The following is a 27,030-nucleotide window of genomic DNA, read 5'->3' as shown; positions in this document are numbered from 1 at the left end:
CTAGAGCCTGTGAGTCACAACTACTGAGCCCACGTGCCACAACTACCAAAGCCTGCGCTCCTAGAGCCCGTGCTCCACAACAAGAGAAGCCACCGCAATGAGAAGCCCGTGCATTGCAGCAGAGTAGCCCCCAGAGCCCGTGCTCGCTGCAACTAGAGAAAGCCCGCACACAGCAACAAAGACCCAACACAGCCATAAATAAATAAATAAAAACTATCAGAGAGAACAGAAAGAAAAAAAAACTGAAAAAAAAATATATCTCACTTATGTTATTGAAATAATACAGTATATTTATTTGTGTGTATGTGTTTGGCTTTCTTTTGCTTAACATAAGCTCTGTAAGATTCATCCACCTTGTGTGTGTCAGTAGTTTACTCTTTTTTCTGGCTGTGTATTATTAAACTGTATGGAGAAACCACGATTTATTTAACCATTCTACTGCTGATGGGCATCTGGGTTGTTTCTGGATTTTTGTCACCTTGAGTAAATCTTCTGTAAACCTTCCTGCCTGAGTCTTTGCGTGGACGTGGGTTCTCATTTCTCTTTGGTGCATACCCAGGAGTAGGATTACTGGGTCATAGGCCAAGCCCATTCAATTAAGAATCCGTTGTCACTCTGAGGTCCTTTCACTGGCACATGGTCTAGCCGCCTTCGTCCTTTGCTTGCATCTGCATTATCTCATTTTGTCCTCACCAGATCCCAGTGATGCTGGCAGAGCAAACATTGTCACCTCCCTGATGTGGAATTGCTACTATTTACTCACTGCCAATGGGGCTCAAGGTCCAAGTTCAGAAGTGCAAAACTCTGCGATTATAAAATTGTTTCCTATGGGAAATAGAAACTGAGTTCCAAAAAGTCTCACACACTTTTGGACCAGAACCTACTGGGAGCTGCCAGCAAGAAATGAGGCTGGCAAGGGTGGGTGGGACTCAGCTGTGCTCTTCACAGGCCCAGAAGGCTTTACAAGTTTTGTATTACAATTGTTTCTCTATTTTAGGTTGGACAATGGCATTGCCATTCTGTTTTTTATTTAAAAGGACCTTTATCTTTTTTTTAGCGATTCCTACTCAAGAACTTGTGGACAAAACGACAAGATTTCTGGGTTTGCTTTAAAGAAATCAGAAAAAAAGAGGGACTAGTTCAATACCCGAGTAATAATAAAAACATTACACGCATTTTTTTTAAAAAGTGTTCTTTATGGCCACAATAGGCGGCTGCTACAGTGTGTTCCAATCAAATCCGGGAAGAATTTCAAAAAAACAGAGCTTAAGAAAGATTACTTTCTGAGGCAGACTCTGGGATATTTTTGGCCCCAAGGGAACTCAGGATCCAACCAGGCCGGAGCTCCCCAGGGACCTAGTTCCTCAGTTCTTTATTAATAGCCACCTCGGGGAGCTGCAGTCCCAAGGAACAGAGCTCAAGAAGGGAATGAGGCCTCCACCGCTCGGCTGGAGTCGCCAGCAGGCGTGGGCTCATTATCGTCCCCGGAGAGAGTCCAGCCTCTGGAGCACAGGTGAAAGCGGAGGTGACCGCGGGCCCTGCCCCTGCCCCTCCCGGCCTGCAGGTGACACTGAGGCAGCGCGCAGGGAGGGGTGCACCATCAAGGCCACAGAGCCCTGGGAACAGACGGACACCGGGCGCACGACGGGGCAAGGAGGGAAGGAGGAAGTGACCTTGGGACGGGGACCTGCAGACAGCTGGGGTTCCAGGAAGAGGAGGGAAGGGCATATGGGGTAGAGCGACAGTCCAACTTGGGAGGCACAACCCAGGAAGGTCCACAGGCTGGTAGAGGCGCGCAGGTGATGCTGGAGGAGCCAGGGTAGGTGCGGTGCAGCCGAGCCTCGGGCAAGTGTGCCTCGGCCCAGACCACCTGCCCTCTTGGGCCACGAGATCTTCGGGGTTCGGGGCCTGGGATCGCTCGCGGGCCAGACAGGAGCCAGCAGGGGAACGAAATCTCCAACTTCTAACTTCAAAGAAATGCGAATGAAAATAAGGGGAGATACCCCCCCCCCCACTTTAGGATTGACAGCCAGCGGTGGTGATCTCCTGGAGACCAGGCCGCACTTCCACAACCGGGGAGGCAGGGGCGGGGGGTGGTGGACGCTTTTCCAGAGGGCAGCTCGGCGAGTAGCACCAAAATGTCACCAAGGTGTCTCACGTGCCCCTTGACCTGGCTGCTTCGCTTCTAGCGATCTACCGAGAGATGCAGGCGCTCAGAGATGCACATTGACGGCCCACACAGCTTCATTTGTGCCCGCTGCGGTGCAAAGGGGCCTAAGTGTCCATGGGGCGCGTTACATACCGTGAAAGCCTCGGTCATCTCTGTGCCTCGACAGGGGATCCCGTCCCCGACATAAGCCAAGTGAAATCAAAGGAGTGTTACAAACTGCACTCATCCTATGACTTCATTCAAAACAGCCTGGAGAGTGTGCGCCAACAGTGCACTGGGGGCGGAGGGGGTGCGGAACTAGACAGGACTTTCATTTTCTCTTTGAAACCCATCTGGAAAGACAGAGGCCAGCAGGGAGGTTTCGCCGCCCGGAGGAGCGGCTGACTTTTAGGAAAGCCCGGTCTTTGTTCATAGAACTGGTTATTTTACGGAGCACCTGCTGTATGCGGGACCACCCGCTGGGGCCTGGGAAGCATTTTCCGCAGAGATAGGGAAGGGGCTGCTCACGCCGCGGGAAGCGCGGACCTCCACCCCGCGAAGTAGCTGCAGGTGGCAGCTACTGAATAGTTTACTAAATCTTACCTGAATAGTTTACTAAATCTTACCAAAGCCCAGCAAGGGAGCAATTTTTATCCCAGTTATATGAAGAGGGGCTCAGAAAGGTCACTGGAATAGGCATCACCGTGTCGGTGTCGCGAGCCACGCTGCCTCAAGATCCTATCAGCTGTCACTCCTGGGATAAGGTCCAATGTGGAGTGTGGGCTCTGAAATCAGACCCGGGCCCAATGTCGAATCCACCTTCTTAGTGTGATTGTGGGCAGTTTAGTGATCCCTCCTCTGACCCGGGCTAGGATCAGCTATTTATAGGGGTGCCGTGAGGATTATACGGGGCAATGCCTATAAAGGGCGAGCTTGCGCTAGTCACTGTGCTAAGCGCTTGTACGGGCATGGCCCTAATGAGTTGGCCCATTTTTCAGATGAGGAAACTGAGGCTCGCAGGGCGAGAAATCTCGTCCTAGGCATCAAGCTGGCAGAGGCGGAGGGGGCCTGCACCCCTGCGAGCCTCAGTTTCCTCGCCCGACCCGCTCCTCAGGGCGCCCCGCCCCTGCTGATGCCCCGCCCCGTTCGTCCAGGTCCCGCCCTTGGCCCGCCGAGCGCCGGGAGTCGCCGCACAGCCCCTCGCGCCTCAGCCAATCGGCCGCGGGCGGCGTCGGGTGCCTTCAACCTCGCCCGCTGTCCTCCCGCCCGGCGCTCGCTCGCTGCCTCGCTCACTCAGCCGCCGCTGCTGCTGGGGCTGTCGCCGCGTCTCTGTCCACCGACTCGGTAAGGCCGGGCTAAGGCCGCGCGCCGCGGGGGGGGCGGTGCTGGCGGGAGCCGGGGGCTGGCTGCGGCGGGGCCCAGGGCCAGGGGCGGACGGGGACTGCAAGGGCCCGGGCCGAGGAGGGGGACGGGGGGCCGCCGCCTGTGTCGGGGCGCCGAGGGACAGCGGTTCTTAGAGAGCTCGAAACCGGAGCGGGGCGGGACTCCCCATACCCCGCAGTGGATTGGGTCTAGGGCGTCCGCGTCAGTGTCAGTCCGCATGCGGGCAGGTCCGGTGTGGCTGCGGGAGGGATGCTCAACCCTTCGGACTTAGCAGGACGCCTCCGGGCTGGGGCCAGTAGGGCCACCGGCTATCTTTCCCTTCCCATCTCACCGTCACTTCCCAGGAGTGGGTTGATTGGGTCTCGGGGTCTGCCCGAGGATCGGTCGGCCTTGCGAGCAGGTACGGTATGGGAGCTGCAGGGACGCTTGACTCTCCGGACTTGGCAGGATGCCCCCGGCCAGGGGACCCCAGGACTGCCGGTTCCCTTTCGCCAGCATCCCACTCCCCTCGCCGAAGTGGATTGGGTCTGGGGATCCGCGGTAGGGCGGTGGAAAGGACGCGACGGCGGGATGGATGCTGAGCCCTCGGGATATGGCAGGGCGCCGCGGATCCTTCCTTTATCTAGCCCCATCCCCTCCCCCTCCGAGAGTGGATTGGGTCTGGGGGGCCGTCCCGGGGTCGCGGGCCGGCCCAAGCGGGAGCCAGAGGGAAGCTAGGGACTCAGCAGGGCGCCGCAGACCCCCTCGAGGCTCCCGACCCCCTCCAGGCTCCCGCCCCCGCAGCGCCGCCGTGGGGACACGCCCTTGGCGCTGGGACTCCAGGCGGTGTCCAAGCGCCCTAGGTGGATGCGAATGGAGGCGCCAGGCCTGGGTCCCCTCTTGCGAGCATCCTCCATCCCCCCATGCGGCGCGCGGTCTAGGGCAGGTGGGCGAGGAGAGCCTGCCCAAGGTCGCGCCGGGCCGGGGAACTTGCCTTGCAGGGGGTGGGAGGGTGTGGGCGCTTCACGTGACCAGGCCTGGGCGAACTTGGCCTGCGAGCCCGGACGGCACGGTCAGGGCGGTAGAGCAGCCCGGGCTCCGGGGCCCCTATTCCGGCAGCCCCTAACCCCATCGCCCGGGGCGAGCAGACAGTTCCTTTCGTTTTGGAAAGGCTGTGGATCAGTGTCTTTATAGTGTAAATCGGTGGTTGACTCGCGTTAAAGCCGAACTGAACAAAGATGATCTTACTTTTTTAACTCCAAGAGTTAAAAATCTCGAGAAATCAGGTTGAATACAGAACTTAATATTCCCAACTCGGAGCTGCTTTCGGTTTCCTCTGTGCTCCATGTGATATTAAAATATTGAAGGGCAGATTTTAGTAGGCAACTGCTAACTTTGTGAGTCACCAAATAAAATCAGTTTAACCTTTTGAAAAGTGTATTTTGTTACACCATTTTCTCACACAGGCTTCCGGTTTCTGGTCATTCCAGATATTCAAGCATGCTTATTTCTTTCTAAACCACAAACCAAATGAATAAAAAAATGGCCGAACACACTGGTCTTTTAATTTTTTTTTTATGCCAGCAAGCAATCACCCCCCCCTTTCCAAATTATTTAAGGTGACTCTTAGTGAGTGTGGCATAAATGAGAACATTAATGCTGATGATAATGCTTATCGTTGAGGCGAGGGAGTGTTTAGTTGTAAGTGATAGGAGCTGAATGCAAAATTCTCGTTGGAGTTTGGGGTGGTTCTGCCCCTGCGTGCCCGGGGGCAGCTTTTCGTATGTAAATGAACGGTTTCCTTCCAAAGATGTGTGGCTAGACCTGATCTTGCACATTGAACTCCATCTGAACAGCTGTTGGAATCAGAAAAAGAGCCATCTTAAGGAGTGCACATACTTTGTATCAAGAGTGGCAGAAATTGGCGTCATGCACAGGCCGAAATAACCTTTCGAGTTTGTACTGAAAACAAGCGGCCTAACCCAGAGGTGAAAGGAAGAAAGCTGGCGTCGCTGCCGCCCGGCCTTGGCCCCAGATCCAGCCCCCGTGGTCACCGAGCGGTCAAGCCTGGGTCTCCGGGGAGTCCTGGGGCGAGGGCCCGGGCTTACGCAACCCTGGCCCCGCGTGCCCATTCATGGAAGCACAGTTAATTGTTCCTTGGGCTGCGCGGTGAGCCCCTTCCGGAGGCGCTCTGGGCTCGCGGGGCGCGGGGCAGCGTTTCTGGTGTGGGTTGCCTTAGGGCACACCAAGCTCTTAAATGTCCCCAAAGTTGACCATGCAGGGCTCGGCCTTCCCACCCAGAGGCGCTGCATTTCGCCCGCTGTTGCCGGAGTGGCAGCGCCGCCGACGCGCGCCAGCTCGCTCCGGAACGTGGCTCCGAGCCGGCCCGGTGGAACAGGATCTGAACGCCCGGGGCGCGCCAGGCCGGGGGCGGGGCTCGCGGTAACCTTTCCCCTACTTTTCTCAGCCGTCACGTGACGCCCGTGGGGGGAGGGGCGGGCCGCGCCGACCGCAGCTGCTGGCATTGCCTGTGAGGACGCGTTCCAAGCGAGCAATTAAAGTTGCAGCCTGGAGTCTAAAGGCGGTGGGAAGGTGGGAGGCGGAAACGCTTACCCGCTCCGGCCCGGGGCTGCTTCTGCACTTTGATCCAATGCATTTTTTCCTTTGTTGGAAAAAATGTTTAGTCACTCTGCATGGTTATTATTGGCAGACCTGACAGTTCAGTTACCGGTGGGCGCCTGCACTTTGAATTCCGGAAAAATTGCTGCTTTTAAGAATAAAATTGTTGTTCAAGCTGGTGTGTTTCAAGTGTGTTTCGGAGACTCTCCCTCTTACTTTAACGAGACCTCTACTTTCTTCGAATGGCTTGAGCCCCTCTCGAGCTTTTCCGGCGACGACTTTTCTGTTTTAAAAATAAGTACTACAGGCACACGGTGCAAAATGAAGGGGGTGCAGGTGGGAATTCAGCACAAACAAAGCTGGCCTCCTCACCCGGTACCCCTCCGCAGAAGCTACCACTATTAAGTTTCCTTGACAACTGTAGAAATAGTCTAGGCTGTACAGGGCATTAAAAAAGAATGTTAGAGACATCTCACAGCTTCATCAACATCAAATCCTACTGCCAAAGAAACAAACCAATGCTTTATAAAATACAGAATTGGGAAGAATTAGGGAAGCAGAGGCCAAACTTTCATGGATATGTAAGTAAAATAGCCTTTTTGAGGGGGTTTCCTTTGCATTATATTTGTACACAATGATATTTATAATCTATATAATTATATTTTGAAAGATGTTGCATAAAAATAGGCAATATATGAATAATACTACCAACCTTCAACAGTTCATTCCTAACGACATGGTAAAAATATGGATAATCTAAAGGAAGCTCTTAAAGATGTCTGTTACTTAACACGAGGAATATTTTCTGCTTGTTGATTTCTGATATTCTGCTGCGTTTTGTGAACTTTACCTTTTACCCCAAGCAAATATTAGGTGACTGAGAGCCTCAGTTCAGTGGAATGGCCTTTAGTTTTTTTGCATGTGAGCTGTTTTTATGTCCAGGAATGTTTAGGGAAGTTAATAATTGAAAGCAATTGTGCTGCCGAGTGCGGTGTGCCTCTCCAGGCGTACAGTAGGGTAGTGGCCACTATGGAGGGTTGGAAAATAGGGTAGCTACGCTCAGCTTACGAAGGCTTATCGGCTAATTGTTGGACACCGAGTTCTCTACGTAAAAAGGAAAGGAATCGTTCATACACTCCATGTGGTGGTTCACTCACCCATCCCAGGAATCTGAGGGTCATCCTAGATTCTGCTTCCTAAATGGCTCGTTTTTTTTTTTTTAATATTTACTTATTTATTTGGCTGTGCTGGGTCTTAGTTGCGGCATGCGGGATCTAGTTCCCTGACAAGTTTGTATTAAAAGCTAGAGTCTGTCATAGAGTGAAGTCAGAAAGAGAAAAACAAGTACTGAATGCCAACACATATATGTGGAATCTAAAAAAAAAAAAGAAATGGTTCTGATGAACCTAGGGGCAGGCAGGGATGAAGACGCAGATGTAGAGAATGGACTTGAGGACACGGGGGTGGGAGGGTAAGCTGGGATGAAGTGAGAGAGTGGCATGGACCTATATAAACTACCAAATGTAAAATAGCTAGTGGGAAGCAGCTGCATCGCATGGGGAGAGATCAGCTCAGCTAGGTGCTTTGTGACCACCTAGAGGGGTGGGCTAGGGAAGGTGGGAGGGAGATGCAAGAGGAAGGGGATATGGGGATATGTGTATACATATAGTTGATTCACTTTGTTATACAGCAGAAAGTAACAACATTGTAAAGCAATTATATTCCAATGAAGATGTAAAAAAAAAAGCTAACACAAAATAACCTTTAAGAAGCCGTCATATGCTGTAACTCGTACTTTGCTTTTTATGAAATAATACTTCATTTATAAGATTATACATGTATCACTGATTTTCCCAAGTGTCGGCCTCTCCGTGCCCTTAAAAAGATTTAATGCACGGAGTTTTGGTTTCTTTCTCCTTTTGCAAGCAGGCACTGTTGCGCAGAGTGAAGTACAGTAATGCTGCTGAAAGTTAAATGTCAAAGACGTCGGGCTGGGGTATCAAACGCAGTGGGAAGAGGAAGGATGGAAATCCACGTTCTTGGAGGACTGCTGCTGGCCTGTGGCTGCAGTTGGGAAGGTACAGAGTATGTTCCTGCATTGGAGACCTAATGTGAGTTATGGGTAGCATGCATACTTTATTTGACAGGAAACAGATCTTACGAATGGCGATGACATGTGCTCTAGCCGCCCCCCCCCCCCCCCCACAGACGTCTAAGTGGCAGACCTGGAATTTGAACCCGGATCTGTGTTCTCCAAAACGTGTGCCCCCTCCTGCTGACAGGCTGCTTCCCAGACCACGGTGCAGGCAGAGGGCCTGGATGTTGGCACCTCCCCCAGCCCAGGGCCCACTGGATGTGACATTGAATCAGCTGTGTGTGTTTCTGGGTTTCCACTTCCTCATCTCTAAGGCGGTGCCTCTGACAGCTGTCATCCTGTCTCACAGGGGTTTTCTGAGGATCCAAAAGAGGCCAGGTGTGAGAGTAGCTTTGAGGGTGTGAAATGAATACAGCTTCCAGCAAACAATACCATGGCCGCAGGCAGGACTTTTTTTTTTTTGGCTGCATTGGGTCTTCATGGCTGCACGCGGGCTTTTCTCTAGTTGTAGTGAGCGGGGGCTCCTCTTCGTTGCTGTGCGCGGGCTTCTCATTGCGGTGGCTTCTCTTGTTGCGGAGTACGGGCTCTAGGCGTGCAGCCTCAGTAGTTGTGGCACGCAGGCTCAGTAGTTGTGGCACGCAGGCTCAGTAGTTGTGGCTCGCGGCCTTAGTTGCTCCGCAGCATGTGGGAATCTTCCCGGACCAGGGCTCGAACCCGTGTCCCCTGCGTTGGCAGGCGGATTCTTAACCACTGAGCCACCAGGGAAGCTCCGCAGTCGGGTTTTATGGATACGGCTGCCTTCTGCAGCCCCCAGATTGTAACGTGTGGTTTGACCAGTTCAACTGTACTTCTGGGTGCAAAGGAGAAGCACGTGCGTGGGAAATACGGGGCACCCCCTGCAAGGTTTTAGGGACGTTTGAGGGAACCACACCCTGGTGGAGAGGAGAGGTTCGGGGACTTCTCTTGGGTGGATGCATGCCTCTCCCAGCCGTTCTAGCTCAGGCCATTGTCCTGATGTTGGCCAGGCTGGAGGGGGTCCTTCTGGATGGACGTACAGAGAAAAACACCTGAAGAGGTAGTGCAGGTAATTGGGTTAGGCTATTGTATTGGCAGGTTACGCCTGCCAAGACATTCTGTATTTTCTTTCTTTTTTTTGGCCACTCAGCACAGCATGCGGGATCTTAGTTCCCGATCACGGATGGAACCCGCGCCCCCTGCAGTGAAAGCGCGGAGTCTTAACCACTGGACCACCAGGGAAGTCCCCAAGACATTCTGTATTTTCTTTCTAAAAATGTGACCCTCGATGACCTTTCCCCAGTTCTTTTTCTTGGTGAAATCACATTTCTTTGTATTTAACTGATAAACCATTACTTGTTGATACGGCACCGTATAAGGGTTACATTTGAATTTGCTTTATTTTTACAGTACCTCGGTAGGCAGAAGCTGTTGTTTCTCGAGAGCCATAGAGGAAGGGATAACGATTCAGGTTTCCCCTCTAACCTGCCTTGACTCAGCATCTTTACCCTGTAAATGTGAACGGTTTATTATGACGTACTTCACTGCGAGAAATGAACCGTGTGGCCCGTTTAATTAATGCGGCTATTCAGTGCTCTGTCATCAATTCAAGATGTAGCCATTCATAAATGAAAGTTCCTGCGCCTTGCCTGTGCACGAAGCCCTCCCCCAAATTTAAAGTGAGTCCTGAGTCTCATGTTCTTGCTTCTAAGATGCCTCCCTCAGATTAGGGAAAGAATAATTTGTATTTGTTTGTGTATACACTTGCTGAACAAACACAAGAGCACAATTACAGAGGATCATGTCTCCAAGGAAATAAGGACTGGCCCGTGGTGTGCAGAGAGGTGGGGTGCCCACACGCTAGTGGAGAGGAGCCCTTTTATGTTTTCTTCCCGTCACTGCTAATTTTTGCCTGCATCTAACCTCTCACCCTCATTAACAGCAAAATGGCAGGAATACTAAATACTAAAGAGCAAAAAGGAACCTGAGAAGACACATGAACCCCTGGGCTGGTGAAGCCTTTCCAGAACCTTCCTGGTACTTTCCTTGATGTGCTTCAGGTGGCAGTGCTGAGGTAAACCTGGGTACCACCTTGGTTGTCACGTATGGCAGGAACATGGTCTCCCCAAGTTGGAGCCAGTCCTGGAGGGCAGAATCAGCTTTGTTAGCTGAACCCTCCCAGGCGTTGGTCACCGGCCCATAGAAGAATATGTGGTAGATGGTAAGATAATTGCTCTGCCCCCTGCTAAAGATGGTGCTGCAGATTCTTTGCCTGCACTGGCTTCTCACAGGAGGTTTTCCAGGGGTGGCAGCGCAAGTGTCATCCAGCCTCACTCTGATGAGGGATGCAGGCTGTGCTCCTGGAGACCCTGCCCGGCACTCGTGCTGCGCTAAGCTGTCGCTTCCTGTGGGTGACCTTTTCTCAGAGGATTTCCAGCTCAGCTGTTTGCCTCTAGATGAGGTGGATTTTAATAGAAGGCAGGGTCCGCGCCTGTGGGCCTGTGAACTGTGCAGTTCTAGTGGGAATACTGGAAATACTGCAACATGGGGATAATTTTAGAGTTGGCACCCGCTATATTTGTAGTTACTGTAGTTTGACTGCTGGTTGCAGTCACATCATTTTGGTTACGATAGAGTGACCTAATTTTATATCTGTGTTGTAACGTCAGGAATCTTAAGCAGAACTTTGTGTGGAGTACTTACCCCCTAACTTGGTAGGTAAGAACGTGAGTTTTGGAGCTGGACCTGGGACTGATTCCTCGCTCTGCTGTTTGCTGGCTGTGACCTTGGGCAAGTTTCTTGACATCCAAGTCTCCGTCTTCTCACTTGTAGGTGGGAATAGCAGGAGTAACCAATTCCTAGAGTTCCCGTCAGAATTAAACGGGGTAATGCAGGTAAAATACGGATCGCATTGGCTGGCACATGCCAAAGACTTCGGTAGAAAGAATATTTTGTATCTTCCTTGTTAAAAGCACAAAAATTAATCTGTACGCCTTACCTATCTATCTACCTACTAGCTACTTCTCTCCTTATCTGTTAATTTCATGACTGTTCTGAAAGGCTTCTGACAACACATAATTTATCATATATTATTATATTCTGTAAAGGCCGTTTTCTGGGAAACCTGCTGTCACATGGCCAGTTTTTATTGTTTGTTTTTCATCATAGAGGTGATTTTCACACCTCAGTTTTCCCCAGGCCTGTTTTGAAGTCTGGCCCTGTACTTTCCATTGGGTGACCTTTCACCTCCTTTCCTGCTGCCTGTTGAAGAACCTGGGGGGGGGGGTGGAGGAGGACGGCTCTGAAGGAGGCCAGATGCCCTTGAGGGAAACAGGATGTCTTATGGATGACTTTTTAAAAATTAATCTGTTTATTTATTTATTTACTGTTGGCCACATTGGGTCTTCGTTGCTGCGTGTGGGCATTCTCTAGTTGCGGCGAGCGGGGTCTGCTCTTCGTTGAAGTACGTGGGCTTCTCATTGCGGTGGCTTCTCGTGGCACGGAGCACGGGCTCTCGGCGTGTGGGCCTCAGTAGTTGTGGTACGCGGGCTCAGTAGTTGTGGCGCACGCGCTTAGTTGGTCCGTGGCGTGTGGGATCTTCCTGGACCAGGGCTCGAACCCGTGTCCCCTGCATTGGTAGGTGGATTCTTAACCACTGCGCCACCAGGGAAGTCCTTATGGATGACTTCTTGATCACATGACCAGTGTTACAATTTGCAGGCCACTGACCTCTGAGGTTAAAGGCTTTTGTTAAAAGGAATTGGTTGTGGAGAAAGACGGCAAAGTGAACACATTTGACAAAGTACAGACCAATTTATTGGCCAGGGAGTTAGAGGGTGGCAGTGGGCTGTTAAAACGAAGGTAGTCTCACCAAAATTGAATGAGATGTTGCAGCATTTCCCCCCCAGATTGTTCACTTCACGTTCACTGTTGGAGAACTGTCTGTGGGCTCATGGTTGGTTCAGAGAATCCAACAAGGATTCGTGTCCTGGGGAGCTTTACAGCTTATGTCGGGAGATTAAACGAATAACTGACAGGTGAAGGTCACTCGCCAGGAAGTGCAGCTGAAATGGCTAAATGTAACTGGTGGAATTCCTGTGCTTCCGGAAAGGAATTCCGAGGCAGGCACCTGGGCGAGGGGAGCTGTAAGCTAGGTGTGAAGCAGGAAAAGGGAAATCGAGAAAGGTCCGAGGCATCCCGGCTCTGAGTCGGAGTTCACAGGCCACAGGGCATGACCAGTGGGCCTGGCCAAAGAGGAGGTGACCGGGAGACTGAGCTTGGGAGGGCCTCGGGAATAGCGGCGTAATTCAAGACCAGAAGTGTGACTTTTAAAAACTGCAATAAATAGGTCGTCCTTCTCAACCCGAGTGTCTTATTCTGGACCTCGGTGTTTTTCCTGGAGCGGATTAGCATAAGGTGCTTAAGCACTCTGGCACAGACCTTGGTGACTGACTCCCTCCTTTAGTGGCCCTCCTGGTTTCTAAGGCGGCACCATCGCATGGTTGCCACCACGTTCAGCTGGGCGGGCAGCAGCGCCCAGGTGTGTCCCGGGCCGGCAGGTTTGTGCACGATCACCGTCAGGTGGGGCTCCAGGTGGGCGCTCTCCACCTGATGTGACCAGAAGTGATTTCTGTCCTCCCAGGGGAAATAGACGGGTCCGTAGCCCCACAGCCAACATGCACACAGAGAGGGCTTTGTTTTCAGTATGTTGGATCAATTTCTGGATGTCTCCCCGCAGCTGGGGGGTTGCTGCCACCAGCGGCCACCTCCAGTTTACCCCCGAGCTGGTCTGGCGGAGCACTGCAGGAGGGGCCTCACACCAAGCACAGTCCCCAAGGGGCCTTCTCCCCCCACCTAGCCAGACCTTCAGCAGGGAGGAGCAGCCAGCCTGCGCTTCCAGAAGGTTCTTCCACTGTCCCCCTGTTCCCTCCAGTTCAGAATTCTTGTCCGAGGGCCTCCGGTAGCTGCCCAGTGATGATTTGCGAGAACAACCGAGTGCAGAAGTGGAGACAGTTGGTGTGTTTTCCTCTCCAGCCTCCGGAGAATCCGGGGCACAGGTGCACATCCTGTGGGTGGGTCCCTGGGGAAGCCACGGCTCTCCACCCAGGTGGAGTGGTACTCGGGGAGAGGGGCAGCATACCTTCCCAGGACAGCAGGTTCTGGTGCTGGCCAGCATGGGGTGAGGGATGGAGTGAGGACTGCCCTAGCCCGTCCGTGACCCGGCGTGGCAGGCGGTTGGAGGTGTTTCAAGGAGAGAGTTGGCCGGGAGGATACGGGAAAGATGCAAGGTGGGTTTTCAGTTGACTTGGTTTTGGCATCAGTGTAGATGAGTTTGGAGAGAAACTCATGTGCACAGATACAGGGCAAAGCCCTGGGCAGGGCCCTGTGGGTGGTTGAATCCCGGGTGCAGAGGGGCTGGAGGAGGACCCTCAGCAGATGCACTGGTAAGACAGTCTATGCACCTGGTGACCTTACCTGGAAGGGAGAGGAAGCTGGAGAGGGGGCCGGCGCGTGGACACTCGGGGTTTAGCTGCACACCGTGTGTGGGCACGGCAGAGCCTGCGCCAGCCCAGGGAAGCTGGGAAGGGGGTGCTGCCCGCTCGCCTGGCCCTTGGGGCCCTGCCGTACCCTTTTTTTTTTTTTTTTTAATTTTTTGGCTGTGCCGCGCAGCATGCGGGATCTTAGTTCCCCGACTAGGGATGGAACCCGCGCCCCCTGCAGTGGAAGCGCGGCGTCTTAACCACTGGACGGCCAGGAAAGTCCCCTAGCGCGCCCTTTGCCTTCACCCTGGAAGGTGGAAGGGATGCAGAGAAGAGGCTGCCCAGGGTAAGTGGCCCGGATCCAGACACGGTCCCCAGCCTGCCAGCTGGCCCCAGGGCCCTTCCTCTCCTGGTGTGTTGAGGTTCCCAGCGGTGCTGACAGTGACAGGACAGCCGTGCCAGCCTGGGCTGGTGCGCCTCGGGGCTCCAGGGATGCAGGCCAGGAAGGGAGAGTTGGGGACAGGGTAGTCTCCGGTCCACATGGCAAAGTATTAGTATCTGTTCCTTCCGGGAGGGGATATGTAGGTGTGATTCCTTGCTCTCGTGCGTTGGCAGTATCTCCCGCTGTAAGACAGAAAACATCCTGCTGTGTTAACACAGTGAAGCTCACTGGGGCTCTCTTGCGCTCCTCATAACTCCGGATGTTCCTCGAGTTTATTACTGGCGTGCCTCCTTGCACCTGGAGCAGGTCTGGCCTCTCCCGGCATGGCAGGCGGTTGGAGGTGTTTCAAGGAGAGATCTGCCAGCAGTGGGGAGGCCATTCGTCAGCAGTGGCCCTTCAGCTCCAGGCACGTCTGCCAGCCCTGCGGGGCTGCTGACCTGATTGACTGCAGGGAAGTATCCGGAGGAACGGCTTGGCTCTCTGCTGGCGAGGTTCGCACCATTCTCACGGTGGTTTTCAGACTCTGGTCTGGAGCCCTCCACCCCTCAGGGCCAAAGGGAGGAAGAAGAGGGTTGAAAGGCTTTATCCACGAACCGTTCCTGTGTGTTTACATTTGAAGAAAAAGGTCCCCATTTTTAGAGATGTTAGGAACCCTCTGGGCGAGCGACCCAGGGGAGCTGCTTCATGTCCAGCGGCCACGGTCAGCCTTTGGGAAGTGATGGTAGCTGTGTCTTCATCAATTACTCCAGCTGCTGCTTCGGGGCGACTCGAAGGTGGGAGAGGCAGGGCAGTGCATTCAGGCTGCACCCACACCCACCTGGGTTGGGTGGAAGGTAGGAGCTGGGGGTATGACCTGCGAGGGTGCCCCAGGGCAGGGGGCGCAGTGACCCCACAGGCAGCCTCGCCCTTCCTTTCTTCTTGTTTCTGCAGATGTGGTTGGGTGGGTGAGCAGCTATTGAAAGTTGGTCTCTGGGTGTGAGATTTAGCACCGGCTGCAGTGGATACGTGTTTTATTTCCTTAAACATATTTTAAGCAATTATTAGAGCAGATGACAAACATACAGAAGAGACACAGGCGAGAATTCCCTGGCGGTCCAGTGGTTAGGACTCTGTGCTTCCACTACAGGGGGCACAGGTTCGATCCCTGGTCAGGGAACTAAGATATCCCGCAAGCCATGTGGCATGGCCCCCCCCCCCCGCCAAAAAAAAAAAAAAAAGAAGCACAGGCATAAGGATTCTCACTTGGTCACAGCCCAACTTCACCAGTTCTCACATATGGCAGTCCCTACCCCTGTCCATCCTTCCCCCACCTCCAGTGGGGGAAGCAAATCCCAACATGATAAAAGATAAAAGTGCATTGGTAAATATTTCAGTATGTATCGCCAAAAGATAGCAGCTCTTACCATTCAATTAAGAAATAGTTTTCTAACTTTGATTGTAAAATGTGTGCATATTATATTTGAAACAGTTGTTTTCAGGCACCTGCAAAAAGTCTCATCCTGATGAATGATAACATACAATACACCATGTATTTATATTTCCATGTGTATTGGTGAAGCAATGCATAGAATTTAATTTGAATCACAAAGTTGGTGATTTGACATTAAAAAAAGACGGCAGCTCTTTCCGAAAATAACCACCATATCACGTGACACCTAAAAGCATTTAATAGTCATTCTTAAGGTTATGAAGTAACAGTTGTTTAAAGGGGTCCTTAGCGTGAATGCAGAACTGGGGCACATCGGGGGAAAGGAGTAGTAATGCACCCGCCTGAATTACATGTCTGAGGAGAGAAGGTTCAGATGCATGAGTGTTAAATAGATAACACTTCTGTTTCACGAGACAGCGGTGTTTCTGTGACAGCTTTATTGGGAGATCATTCACATCCCATACCATCCACCCACCTCAAGTGTACACGTCAGTGATTTTAGTATATTCACACGTATGTGCAGCTGTGACCCTCATCAATTCTGGGACATTTCATCACCCCCCAAAGAAACCCTCCTCTCCTTAAGCCCCACCTCCCCCCGGCCCTAGGCAGCCACTGCTTTCTGCCTCTGCGGATGTGCCTGTTCTGGACATTTCCCATAGGTGGAATCATACAATACGTGGCCATCTGTGTCTGGCTGCCTTCACTCAGCATCATGTTTTCGAGGGTCACCCGTGCGGTGGTGTGTGTCAGCGCGTCATCCCTTCGTATTGCCTGTAAGTAGCATCCTGTTGTATGGACAGGGCATATTTTGTTTACCCCCGTTCGTCAGTGGGAGGGTGTTTGGGCTGCTTCCACTTTTTGGTTATTATGAATAATGCCGCCGTGAACATCACGTACAGGTTTGTGTGCAGACGCACGTTTTCATGAGCATGAGCCTAGGAGCGGAATTGCTGGGTCGTGTGGTAACTCCACATTTGACCGTTTGAGGAGCTGCCAGACTTTTCCGAAGGGGCTGTGCCGTCTGACATCCCGGCCAGACGTGCACGAGGGTTCCGATTTCTCCACATCCTCTCCAGCGCCTGTCATCGCCCATCCTTTTGATTATGGCGGTCCTGGTGGGTGCAAAGTGGTATTTTACTGCAGCGAAAGCTCTGCATTGTCCTGGTGGCTGCAGGGGGCAGTATTCCAAGGCTGAGTGTTTGCAAGTGCGAGGCTGTGGATGCCAAAATCGAGGGTGGAATTTTCACTCGATAGATTTGCAGAGGGAGCTTCTCAAGCCCTTGTCATCTGGTTCACTAACTCCTGCTTCTGGCTCAAATTGGGGGAGGCTGGCTCACGATCGTCATCCTGGCTCCTGCAAAACTAGAAAAACAAATTGTCCACCTGGAGGGCACTTAAGACTCTTCTATTTGGTTTTTAGTCTGAACCAATCAAAACAAGCAAATCACTAGTTAAATTCAGAGTTTTTTCGTTTTTTTAAAAAATAATTTTTAGGGACTTCCCTGGCAGTCCAGTGCTTAAGACTCCATGCTTGCACTGTAGGGGCCATGGGTTTGATCCTTGGTGGGGGAACTAAGATCCCACATGCCACATTGTGTGACCAAAAAAAAATAATAATAATACAATAATTTTTATTGGAGTACAATTGATTTACAATGTTGTGTTAGTTTCTGCTGTACAGCAAAGTGAATCAGTTATACATATACATATTTCCACTCTTTTAGATTCTTTTCCCACGTAGGTCATTACAGAGTAGAGTTCCCTGTGCTATACAGTATAGGCCCTTACTAATTATCTATTTTTCAAAGAGTTCTGATAAAGGCCTCCAGAAACGGAGGCTGTAAATATCCTTGTCTGTGTGCCCCTGCCCAGCAGAGGTTAGCTCCCCGAGCAAACACCGGACACATACCTTTGGAGAGAATTGGCTACAAACACTACATTTAGTCTACTGCCATTAATAATCCCTTCCTGTTCTGCAGAAAGCCCTTGAAAGATTTTAAAAATCATTGAGGGACTTCCCTGGTAGCACAGCGGTTAAGAATCTGCCTGCCAATGCAGGGGACACGGGTTCGAGCCCTGGTCCGGGAAGACCCCACATGCCGCGGAGCAACTAAGCCCATGAGCCACAACTACTGAGCCTGCACTCTAGAGCCTGCGAGCCACAACTACTGAAGCCTGCGCACCTAGAGCCCGTGCTCCGCAACAAGAGAAGCCACCGCAATGAGAAGGCCGTGCACCGCAATGAAGAGTAGCCCCTGCTCGCCGCAACAAGAGAAAACCCGCGCACAGCAATGAAGACCCAATGCAGCCAAAAATAAAAATTAATTAATTAATTTTTAAAAATCATTGAAAGGGTAGCCAGTCACATAATTTTATTTGCTGTGATGCATGCTGTGCAGAATTCTTATCTTTGTAAGACCTGCTTCGTGTTCACCCCAAGGCTTTGATGGGGGGAGGGTTTGAGTTAACCTTCAGGTTCTGGAAACATCTTAAGAGCCACCTTGGGTAGCTTTTCGAGAAATTGATTCCAGCTGTTGGTTTAAAATGTCTTCAGAATTTTCAATTTACCTGTAGCGAGCTTTTGCTTAGAGTCGTGCTGCTTTCAAATGGGATCTGTCTTCATAGTTAGCCAGGCTCTGGACGTTTGCTCTGTGCCAGGTAAATAATGTGTAATTTTTTTTATCCTTCTTTTTGCCCACGCCACACGGCTCGCAGGATCTTAGTTCCCTGCCCAGGGATCGAACCCAGGCCCTCAGCAGTGAAAGCACAGCGTCCTAACCACTGGACCGTCAGGGAAGTCCCAAATAACGCGTAACTATTCTTGAATGCTGGACACATGGCACCAGGCCAAGGTTCCGTGAGGGGGATGCAAGTTGCGCCGACTTGCTTTTTTTTTCTTTCAAGGTCATCCGAGCAGCGCTCTCGGGTGCCCATCCCAGCCACTCCCTCTGCCCCAGCATCTCCACGTGGGTGCCCCGGTCCATCCCGGGGTGAAGGCTCCACTCCCAGCCCACCCCGCGCTGTGGCCTTTCTGTGTGTGGAGGCTCAGTGGAGCCCACACGGTTCAGACCCCAGCCCCAGGGCACCTCCGAAACCTGTCTGGAGCGGGTCACCCTCCCCGTCCCCAGTGTTCCCACTCTGGGCCACGCTCTCCTGGAAGACCACCCCAGCTTCGTACTGGTCTCACTTCCTCACCCCACCTGCCCCTGGCTCCAAACAGCGGCCCGAGTGGTCTTCTTTAGAACAGACACAGACACAGGAACTGACGCCCCTGACTCACAGCCCTGGGATACTTTTCCATTGCCCTTAGCATGAAACCCGACTGCCTCTGGGACCTCCCTTTCTGAATTTAGCGCCCACCTCGAGCCCAGCCACCCTGCACCTCCAGCCCTTTCCCAGGTCTGCCTTCAGGCCTGAAAGTCTTGCCCTCTGGCCAATCCTTCTCCTGGGCTTCCGTGTCACCTGGGAGGTCCCCTCTGTCACTCCCTCTTCTTTCCACCCCCTGTCTGAGCTGCAGGAGGGCAGGGGGACCTCCATCCTCCCCACGGCTGGCACATAGGAGGCACTCAGCACACTCTTGTTGAACAAACCAGTGAGTGAAAGTTGAGATCATTCGTCCTGATTTGCTGAAGACTAAGCTAGTTTGACTTTTGTAACTGGGTGTCTCTGAAACCGCCTTGCCCTTGATTTTGACGGGTCCGACGTCTGCCCCCAGTGGGCTTATTACACGGGTAAATAAAGGAGACATAGCCTGCGATGGGCATACACACACACACTCCCAATTTCGGATCTTTATTCTGGTTTGTTCTGGATTTTTAGCTCTTTATCCACGTGTGCTTGGTGCCACACGGTTTAGGAGGAGGTGGCACCATCGCCCGCCTTCAGAAGGTTGGCAGAGGGGCTGGTGCTGGGGAGGCCAGGAGGGATCCCGCCAAGGAAGCGGGTGAAGGGAGACCGGATATACCCAGCAGGGGAAATGCAATGCACTTGCCTCTGCCAGGCAGGGAAGCCTGCAGGGAGGGCTGAGCCTGCAGCGGGGGAGGGAACGTGATACTGGCTGTTGACGGCAGTTGGATTTCTGCAGCCTCTGAGGAGGAAGGCCCAGCCTGTCTTGTCCACACCCCACCTCCCCCTGAGGGTTCTGTGCGTCTGGTTTTCGTGGAGTCCTTTGTGGAGCCTGAAGGGGTTTCTCGGGCAGCAGCCCCACGCGTACCAGGGGCCAAGGTGTTCGGCGTTGGTCCTGTTTTCCCACCGTTGATCCCTGAAGATAAGGGATCAGGGGCCATTGTGGACGCATTTGTGGACTTTCTGTGCCAGCCTCTAGGCTGGCTGGTGGGCGGGAATGGGATTTGCCTCCCATTTGCGGAGCAAGTTGCTAAACCTCCTCGGGCTTCCTGGGTCAGCCGGGTGTAGACTGGGCGGCAGAGTTGGGTGGATGGCGGGTAGTGGAGGGAGGAACGAGGGGTTCCCGCTTCTGGACTCTGCTGACCACCCAGCGCCTCTAAGCAGAGGCCGCAATTGTCTGTATCTGGCTGGACCAGCAGGGGAGGGGTGATGGCTAATCACAGAATCGGGTGTGTTAATGAAAAACTTGTAATCTATCAAATGGGAGGAAACAATCAGATTCAGAATGGATTACGCTTCTCTACAAGTTAGAGGTTTTCTAACGTCCGGTCAGTGCCCCCTCCATGTTACGTTCTCCCCTTGTCTTTCCAGGAGCTCGATAACCATGGCGGAGGCTCACCAAGCCGTGGCCTTTCAGTTCACGGTCACTCCCGACGGAATCGACCTCCGGCTGAGCCACGAGGCCCTCAGGCAGATCTATCTGTCTGGACTTCATTCCTGGAAGAAGAAGTTCATCAGATTCAAGGTTTTCAGACACTTGCTTCAATCTGTACAGTATTCCCTTTATTGAAGTTTCAGCGTGTCAGAGTGGTAGTTGACACATCATGTATGTTTCCGTGGTCCTTAAGGCTTGTGAAACACTTTCCCATGGATTGCCTCGCTGAATTCTTGGAGAAATTCTGTAAGGCAGGTAGGGTGAATCGGGGCCCCGTAGGGCAGATGAGGAAATCAGGACTCGGAGAGGGTAAGTGACCTGCTCGGAAGAAGCAGAATAAAGGCTAGACTCCGCGTCTGGGCTCCGAGTCCAGAACCCCCTCTACACCTTGTAGGAAAAGGATTGTTTTTCAGCTGTGTGAAACCGCAGCGAGTTCAACAGCAGCCTCGCCAACAAAATAGTCCAGCGTTGAAAACCGTGCACGTAAATGCAAATAGAGCTAACCACTCATGCTCTCCATCTGTTTACCTGCAAGAGTGGACATGCATTCACTGTTTTTAAGCACGTGTCTTGTTTTTAATTCACTTATGTAAAAAATTACAAAAGTCATGAACATGCATGTACCCTTCGCTTAAAACTTCCCCAATTGTGCTGTTCAGGGAAACACTGCTGGGGAAGATCCCCGGGGTGCTCCTTCCCTGCTGCCTGTAAGAATAAATCCTTCCTTCTCCCGAAAAAGAGAAAATAAGAATCACAGAAGGACAAATGCATGTTTAAAAAAATTCAAACAAGACGAAAGTGCACCAGGAGTGTCTGCCCCGCTGTTCCCCAGTTTGTGTGTTTGTTGTCCAGTTTCCCCTTCAGAGGGCAGCTCCAAGGCGGGCTTTTGAAAAGGGACTTCCCTGGTGGTGCAGTGGGTAAGATTCCACGCTCCCAATGCAGGGGCCCCGGGTTCGATCCCTGGTCTGGGAACTAGGTTCCACATGCATACCGCAACTGAGTTCACATGCCGCAACTAAGGAGCCTGCGAGCCGCAACTAAGACCCAGTGCAACCAAATAAATAAATATTAAAAAAAAAAAAAAGGCCCAGGAGCTAGGGTGGATGGGAACAGTGACCAGGGAGACAGTGGACCGGCCCCTGGGACCTGGCCAGGCTGGACAGGTGTTCCCGGGCTCTGCCAGAGGGGTCTGGGGCTCAGGTACATGGCCCCGTCACGCTGGTCCCTTGTGGGCGCCAGCAGCATGACCCACCCGAAGTGGAGGAGGGCGCCACCTACAGGGGAAAGTGCCCTTTGCGCTCCTGACCTTGCTGGACGCCTCCTTTTACCTACAAATGGAGGAAAGTAGAAGCTTGGGTGCCCCGGTGTGGCCGTTGTCGTAACCCAGCGTAGACGTTGTTCCCGGACTTTAAAAACCTTGTGGTACTGCCGAGGGGGCAAAACTAGCCTACGAAAACAGTGCACAGCAAGGGTGCATCCTAACCACGTGGTTCCTTAGGGGACCGTCTGATGCTCAGAGGAAGCGGGGGGAAGGCTTGCATAGCTGCTGCCGGGTCGGGGGGATGTGGTGAGCAGAGACCTTTAATCTAGAAACGTCCTCCCTCCATTTCAATTTAGCGTATGTACCTGTTTATTTTACAAGAACGGTTCAGAGAACACCAGAAGGCCCCCCTGCACCCAACCACTTTGTTTAAAATCTTTTGTGATTCTCCATTATGAGAATAACATGTAGGGATGTGTAAGTCTCTTCTGAGAGAATTCAGATAAAGCTTTGAGAGTTTTTTAATCTATTATCTTAACTATTATCATGGCTTCAGTAAGATTTTTTTTTAAATTTTTTATTTATTTTTAAATTTTTAAAATATTTTGCCTGCGCTGCGTGGCATGTGAGATCTTAGTTGCCCGACCAGGGATCAAACCTGGGCCCCCTGCATTGGAAGTGCAGAGTCTTAACCGCTGGACTGCTAGGGAAGTCCCAAGATTTTTTAATTGGAAGTTTTGAAACATACGCGAAAGTAAAGAGGGTAATAAAGCCCCACTGCTGTTTCCATAGCTGTCAACATGTTGCCAATTTGGGGTCATGTGTCTTCCTTCCCCCTCCACTGCTCCTTTTTGTTTTGAAGGCAGGCTGGGGGAGCTTTGGATGAAGCATCTTACGGCAAATTCTTGACATGAAGTGAGGTTTCCTGGAAATACCTCGGGTTGAATGGTGTCTGATTCAGGAGCAGCAGGAGGGGTGGTTTTGGAGTTGGGGGGGGAGCTGTCCAGGCATCCTGGGTGTAGCATGTTGGGGAGAGGACATCGTGGTTGGCAAGGTGGCCAGTGTCCTGAGTCAGTCTGGGTGAAGCTCGGGAATCTGTATGTTAAACTAGTGCTTCGGGTGAGTCTAATGTCCTGGGGTCACTCTCTGGGGGAACTGTTTTAGGAAGGGTTTTGGCTCAGAAGTAGAGGAAGGGAAGGAGCTGGACAGAAGTCGGAGCAGCTGGGGGCTGGAGGCTCAGGGGAGCGTTTCCAGTAGTGATAGTGTGGCCGCTTAGCTGCCCCTGTGTGCAGACCCCCCACCCCTCCACTGCCTGCCAGCTCACGGGCCCCCACCACCAGGAGGGACGTTGCTCATGCCGTGCGTGTCTGTGTTTAGAATGGCATCATCACCGGCGTATACCCGGCGAGTCCCTCCAGCTGGCTCATCGTGGTTGTGGGCGTGGTATCAACAATGTACACCAGGATCGACCCCTCTTTGGGAATAATTGCAAAAATCAGTCGGACCCTTGACAGGACGTAAGTAATCCTTTCAAATCTCCAACCGTCTAGGGAGTTATTGACTTCTTTGTTGCTGACGTTTTCATGTCTTCTCACACGTCATGGCTGTTGTGGATTCAGTTTGAGGCTTTTGCTGTGGTTGTCATGTCGGCTTTCTCCCCGTTTCCTGGACTGGTGTGAAGGTCCCCTCGGGAGTTTGGGGACCCTTGTGGCCCTTTCTCTGGAGACCAGGGACAAGAAGGGCAGCCTTGGTCCTGGGGTACCCGCCAGGACATGTCAGGGCCCGAGGTGGGAGCCAGCAGTGGCAGTCAACTTAGCCTGGCCAGGGGGACCCTCGAAACGAATTTCTGCCCCAGAAGCCGGTTCTGGACAAGGTCTCTTCCCTGCACTGGGGTCCATCCTGGAGTTCTGGGACCCCGGGAACTGACTGCTGTCGGGGGCTCTGGGGAGACCTCAGCCCCTCAGCTCCCTGTCTGATTGGCTTAGAACACCGGGGGGACCCCAACACTCTCTCCTGGTTGCTGTAGATTTTTCTAGAAGCTTTTTTAATACCATGATATTTGGCCAGGCGGGGCCTTGGGTTGATATTTTTCTTGCAAGGTACGTGGTGCTGGGGTCTCATGCCAGAATGTTGGCCGTCCCCTCGAGGGCATTTCTGGAGCCCCTCTTTCTTCCCTCCGGTCCTGGGGGTGGCCCTGGCTCCCGTGTAGCCTCTCCTGCCATCTGGCCCCTGCGCTGCAGTGACCTCTCTCCCTGGGGTCTCCGACATGAAAAAGTGAGGAAATGTTCAGAGGTGCAGATTCCTGCCCAGAGTCGCAAAGAGGGGAAGTGGGGAGCTGGAATCCAGACCCAGCTCCGCGTGGTCGGACACCTGTGCTTCCTTCAACGTGCCCTGAGCCTCCCCTCAGAGAACCTTCTTGCCAGGCAAACGCAAAAAACCAGCATCTCTGGGGGCTTCCCTGGTGGCGCAGTGGTTGAGAGTCCGCCTGCTGCTGATGCAGGGGACACGGGTTCGTGCCCCGGTCCGGGAAGATCCCACGTGCCGCAGAGCGGCTGGGCCCGTGAGCCATGGCCGCTGAGCCTGTGTGACAGGCTCTGCAACGGGCGAGGCCACAGCAGTGAGAGGCCCGGGTACCGCAAAAAAAAAAACCCAGCACCTCTGCCTTACTGGTGTTTGAGTGGCCAAATGATGGGACATACACAGGGCTGTTTCCATTACCCCATTTGTGATGGCAGCCGTGGCTCTGGAAGGCACATTTACAATGTTTGTTTTGGCTGTACCAAGCAGCTTGTGGCGGGATCCTAGTTCCCCGACCAGGGATTGAGCCCGCGCCCTCGGCAGTGAAAGCGCCAAGTCCTAACCGCTGGGCTGCCCGGGAAGTCCCGTGGAAGACATATTTTTATCTTCTGGTTGGAAAGTACTCGTGCCTCCAGCTCGGCTGTGGCTGTCCCCTGCCAGACCTTTGATCCTATTCCTGTGTTGCTTGTTAACACCGGAGGACGTCGTACGTCTGTTACTAGGGAAATAATAGTCCCCAAGTCCTCGTCCCGTGCTTGGGCTTTGCTTTTTGCGCCACGGGTTTTGGGAGGCAGGTGGGGTCTGTGAGGGATGGGGTGCATCCCAGGTGTGTCTACGGGGTCCCTGGGCCGTAGCTACAGGGTCGGGGCTGGGCCTGAGCTAAACAGATGAACTTCTGGGCCTTTTACTAAATCAGTTGGTTGTTTGGATTTGAATATCGTTCTTTCAGAAAAGAACAGGAAAGTAACGCGGCCAAATGTGACATAAAGGAAAGCTCCCAGCTCAGGACTGAATTTGATTCCGATCACTCTAAAGAGATGATTAAGCGGTTTTAAGCGAAAGGTCTGAATCTTCTTACATTGCTTTGAGCGGGTGCCCCTCGCTCCTGAAAGCTGCCCCACATTCATGGTGTCCAGGGAGACGCGAGAGTCACTGCGAGTCCAGCTGAGCCCCTCGGAGCCTCCGGCCACCTCGGGATCGCTGGCTCCTGCCTTTATAAGCGTCCGCAGGGCCCAGGATACAAAGCCCTGTCATTGCAGTGGAAGCACGCCTGTGCTGGACGCCTGCCCGACTCCTTGCTCTGCCTGGGGGCTGGGAAGCCAGGCAGGGACCCTGTCGCTCTCACCTCCCTGCCCCAGCCTCTCTCTTCCCCTCCTTTATTTCGGGGAGCCGCAGGCCTGCGCCCCCTGCAGACAGTTCACCTCCGATTTCCTGTCTGCTTGTGTTTAACACAATTTTTTAATTTACTTTTGAATGGGGGCTGTCTCTTTGCACTGGATTATATTTAGAAGTGTTGCCTATTTAAAGCCCTTTCTAATCTGGGTCTTTATAAGATTTGTTTCTTTGTCCCTCTAAACCAATTGCGGTAAACTGGGCCATCCCTGGCCCAAATTTAGAAAGACCAGGTGAAGGGGCCAGCGTCTTCCAGGTTCAAGGGCTGTTCTGCAAAGTCTTCCTGGAGGGGGTTCCCAACGTCCTGAGGTTGCAGCTTCCCCGAATGCAGGTGTACGGCGTGCTCTGTGTAAGCCCATCCCTTGCAGCCTCGGAAGGGGCATGCCCTTTAACAGAAAGCTATTAAAGCTGATGCTTGCTGTCAAAGTGCCTGTGTGCATATATATAAAAAATGCTGGGGGACTTCCCTGGTGGTACAGTGGGTAAGAATCCACCTGGCAATGCAGGGGACACGGGTTCAAGCCCTGGTCCGGGAGGATCCCACATGCTGCGGAGCAACTAAGCCCGTGCGCCACAACTGCTGAAGCCCGTGTGCCTAGAGCCCACGCTCCGCAACAAAGAGTAGCCCCCGCTCGCCACAACTAGAGAACGCCTGCATGTAGCAACAAAGACCCAACACAGCTGAAAAATAATTTAAAAAAAAAGAAAAAAATATTTTAAAAAATGCTGAACACATCATTTGTTAATGTCAAAATACTACTTGATTTTTGTGAATCAAGTGGGTGTGTCTTTTCCAAGTTCAGTGACATAGGACTTAGAAATCTAAAGCATAGATTGTCTGAAAGACAGGTTCTTAAATCCAAATTTGCTTGTAGATCAGACCATCAGAAAAGAAGGTAGAGGTTTAAAGTAGAGACTACAGTTAAACTTGAATGCAAGAATTGACAGGTTATAGAAAGAGACGTTTTGAAGCAGACGTTTTGCCAGTATTTTACTTTTCGTTTCTGTGTTACTGAAGTAAGAGAAGATGTTTAATTGGTGGTTTCCAAATATTGGCGAAACCTTTAGGTTAAGGATATAATTGACGTAAAACATTGTATTAGTTTTCAGGTGTATACCATAATGATTTGATATATGTATATATTGCAAAATAATTACCAAAGTTTTGTTAACATCCATCACCAAATATAGTTACAAATTGAAAATTTTTTAGATTTCATGTATAACTGAGATTGTACAGTATGTGTCTTTCTTTTTTCAACATTTTTTTAAAAATTGAAGTACAGTTAATGTATGATATTGTGTTAGTTTCTGGTGTACAGCAAAGTGATTCAGGAATATATACATATATATATTATAGTTTTCTATATCTGTGAGTCTGTTTCTGTTTCATTAAAAAGCTCATTTGTGTCATATTTTAGATTCCACGTTTAAGTGATATCATATGGTATTTGTCTTTCTCTGTGTGACTTATTTCACTTGGTATAATGCCCTCAAGGTCCATCCATGTTGTCACAATGGCAGGATTTTCTGCTTTTCTTCCTAGCTAAATAATATTCCATTGTATTGATACATACCTACCACCTCTTCTTTATCCATTCGTTTGTCCATGGACACTTAGGTTTCCATATCTTGGCTGTTGTAAATAGTGCTGTCGTGAACATGGGGTGATTTCATTTTCTTCAGATAAAAGCCCAGAAGTGAA

At 51.8% G+C, this 27,030-nt stretch overlaps 1 protein-coding gene across 3 annotated transcripts in view; it reads left to right on the top strand.

Moving 5' to 3' along the window:
- The first annotated feature begins 3,345 nt into the window (after positions 1–3,345).
- Positions 3,346–27,030, top strand: part of CPT1A (carnitine palmitoyltransferase 1A) — a 63,602-nt gene continuing 39,917 nt past the window's right edge. Inside the window, exons 1-3 of one of the 3 annotated variants that reach the window (XM_060019450.1) lie at positions 3,346–3,493; positions 20,311–20,464; positions 23,013–23,152. In XM_060019450.1, the coding sequence (XP_059875433.1) occupies positions 20,324–20,464; positions 23,013–23,152 (281 nt within the window). In that variant the 5' untranslated portion in view covers positions 3,346–3,493; positions 20,311–20,323. Of the gene's footprint in view, positions 3,494–8,188; positions 8,209–16,349; positions 16,368–20,310; positions 20,465–23,012; positions 23,153–27,030 lie in introns of those variants that run through there. The other 2 variants (XM_060019449.1, XM_060019451.1) reach the window with 2 other exon arrangements.

The sequence above is a fragment of the Delphinus delphis genome, chromosome 8, assembly GCF_949987515.2.
Source record: "Delphinus delphis chromosome 8, mDelDel1.2, whole genome shotgun sequence".
NCBI lineage: Eukaryota > Metazoa > Chordata > Mammalia > Artiodactyla > Delphinidae > Delphinus > Delphinus delphis.
The sequence above is the reverse complement of the archived record's forward strand: the minus strand, read 5'-3'. Positions and strand labels throughout refer to the sequence as shown.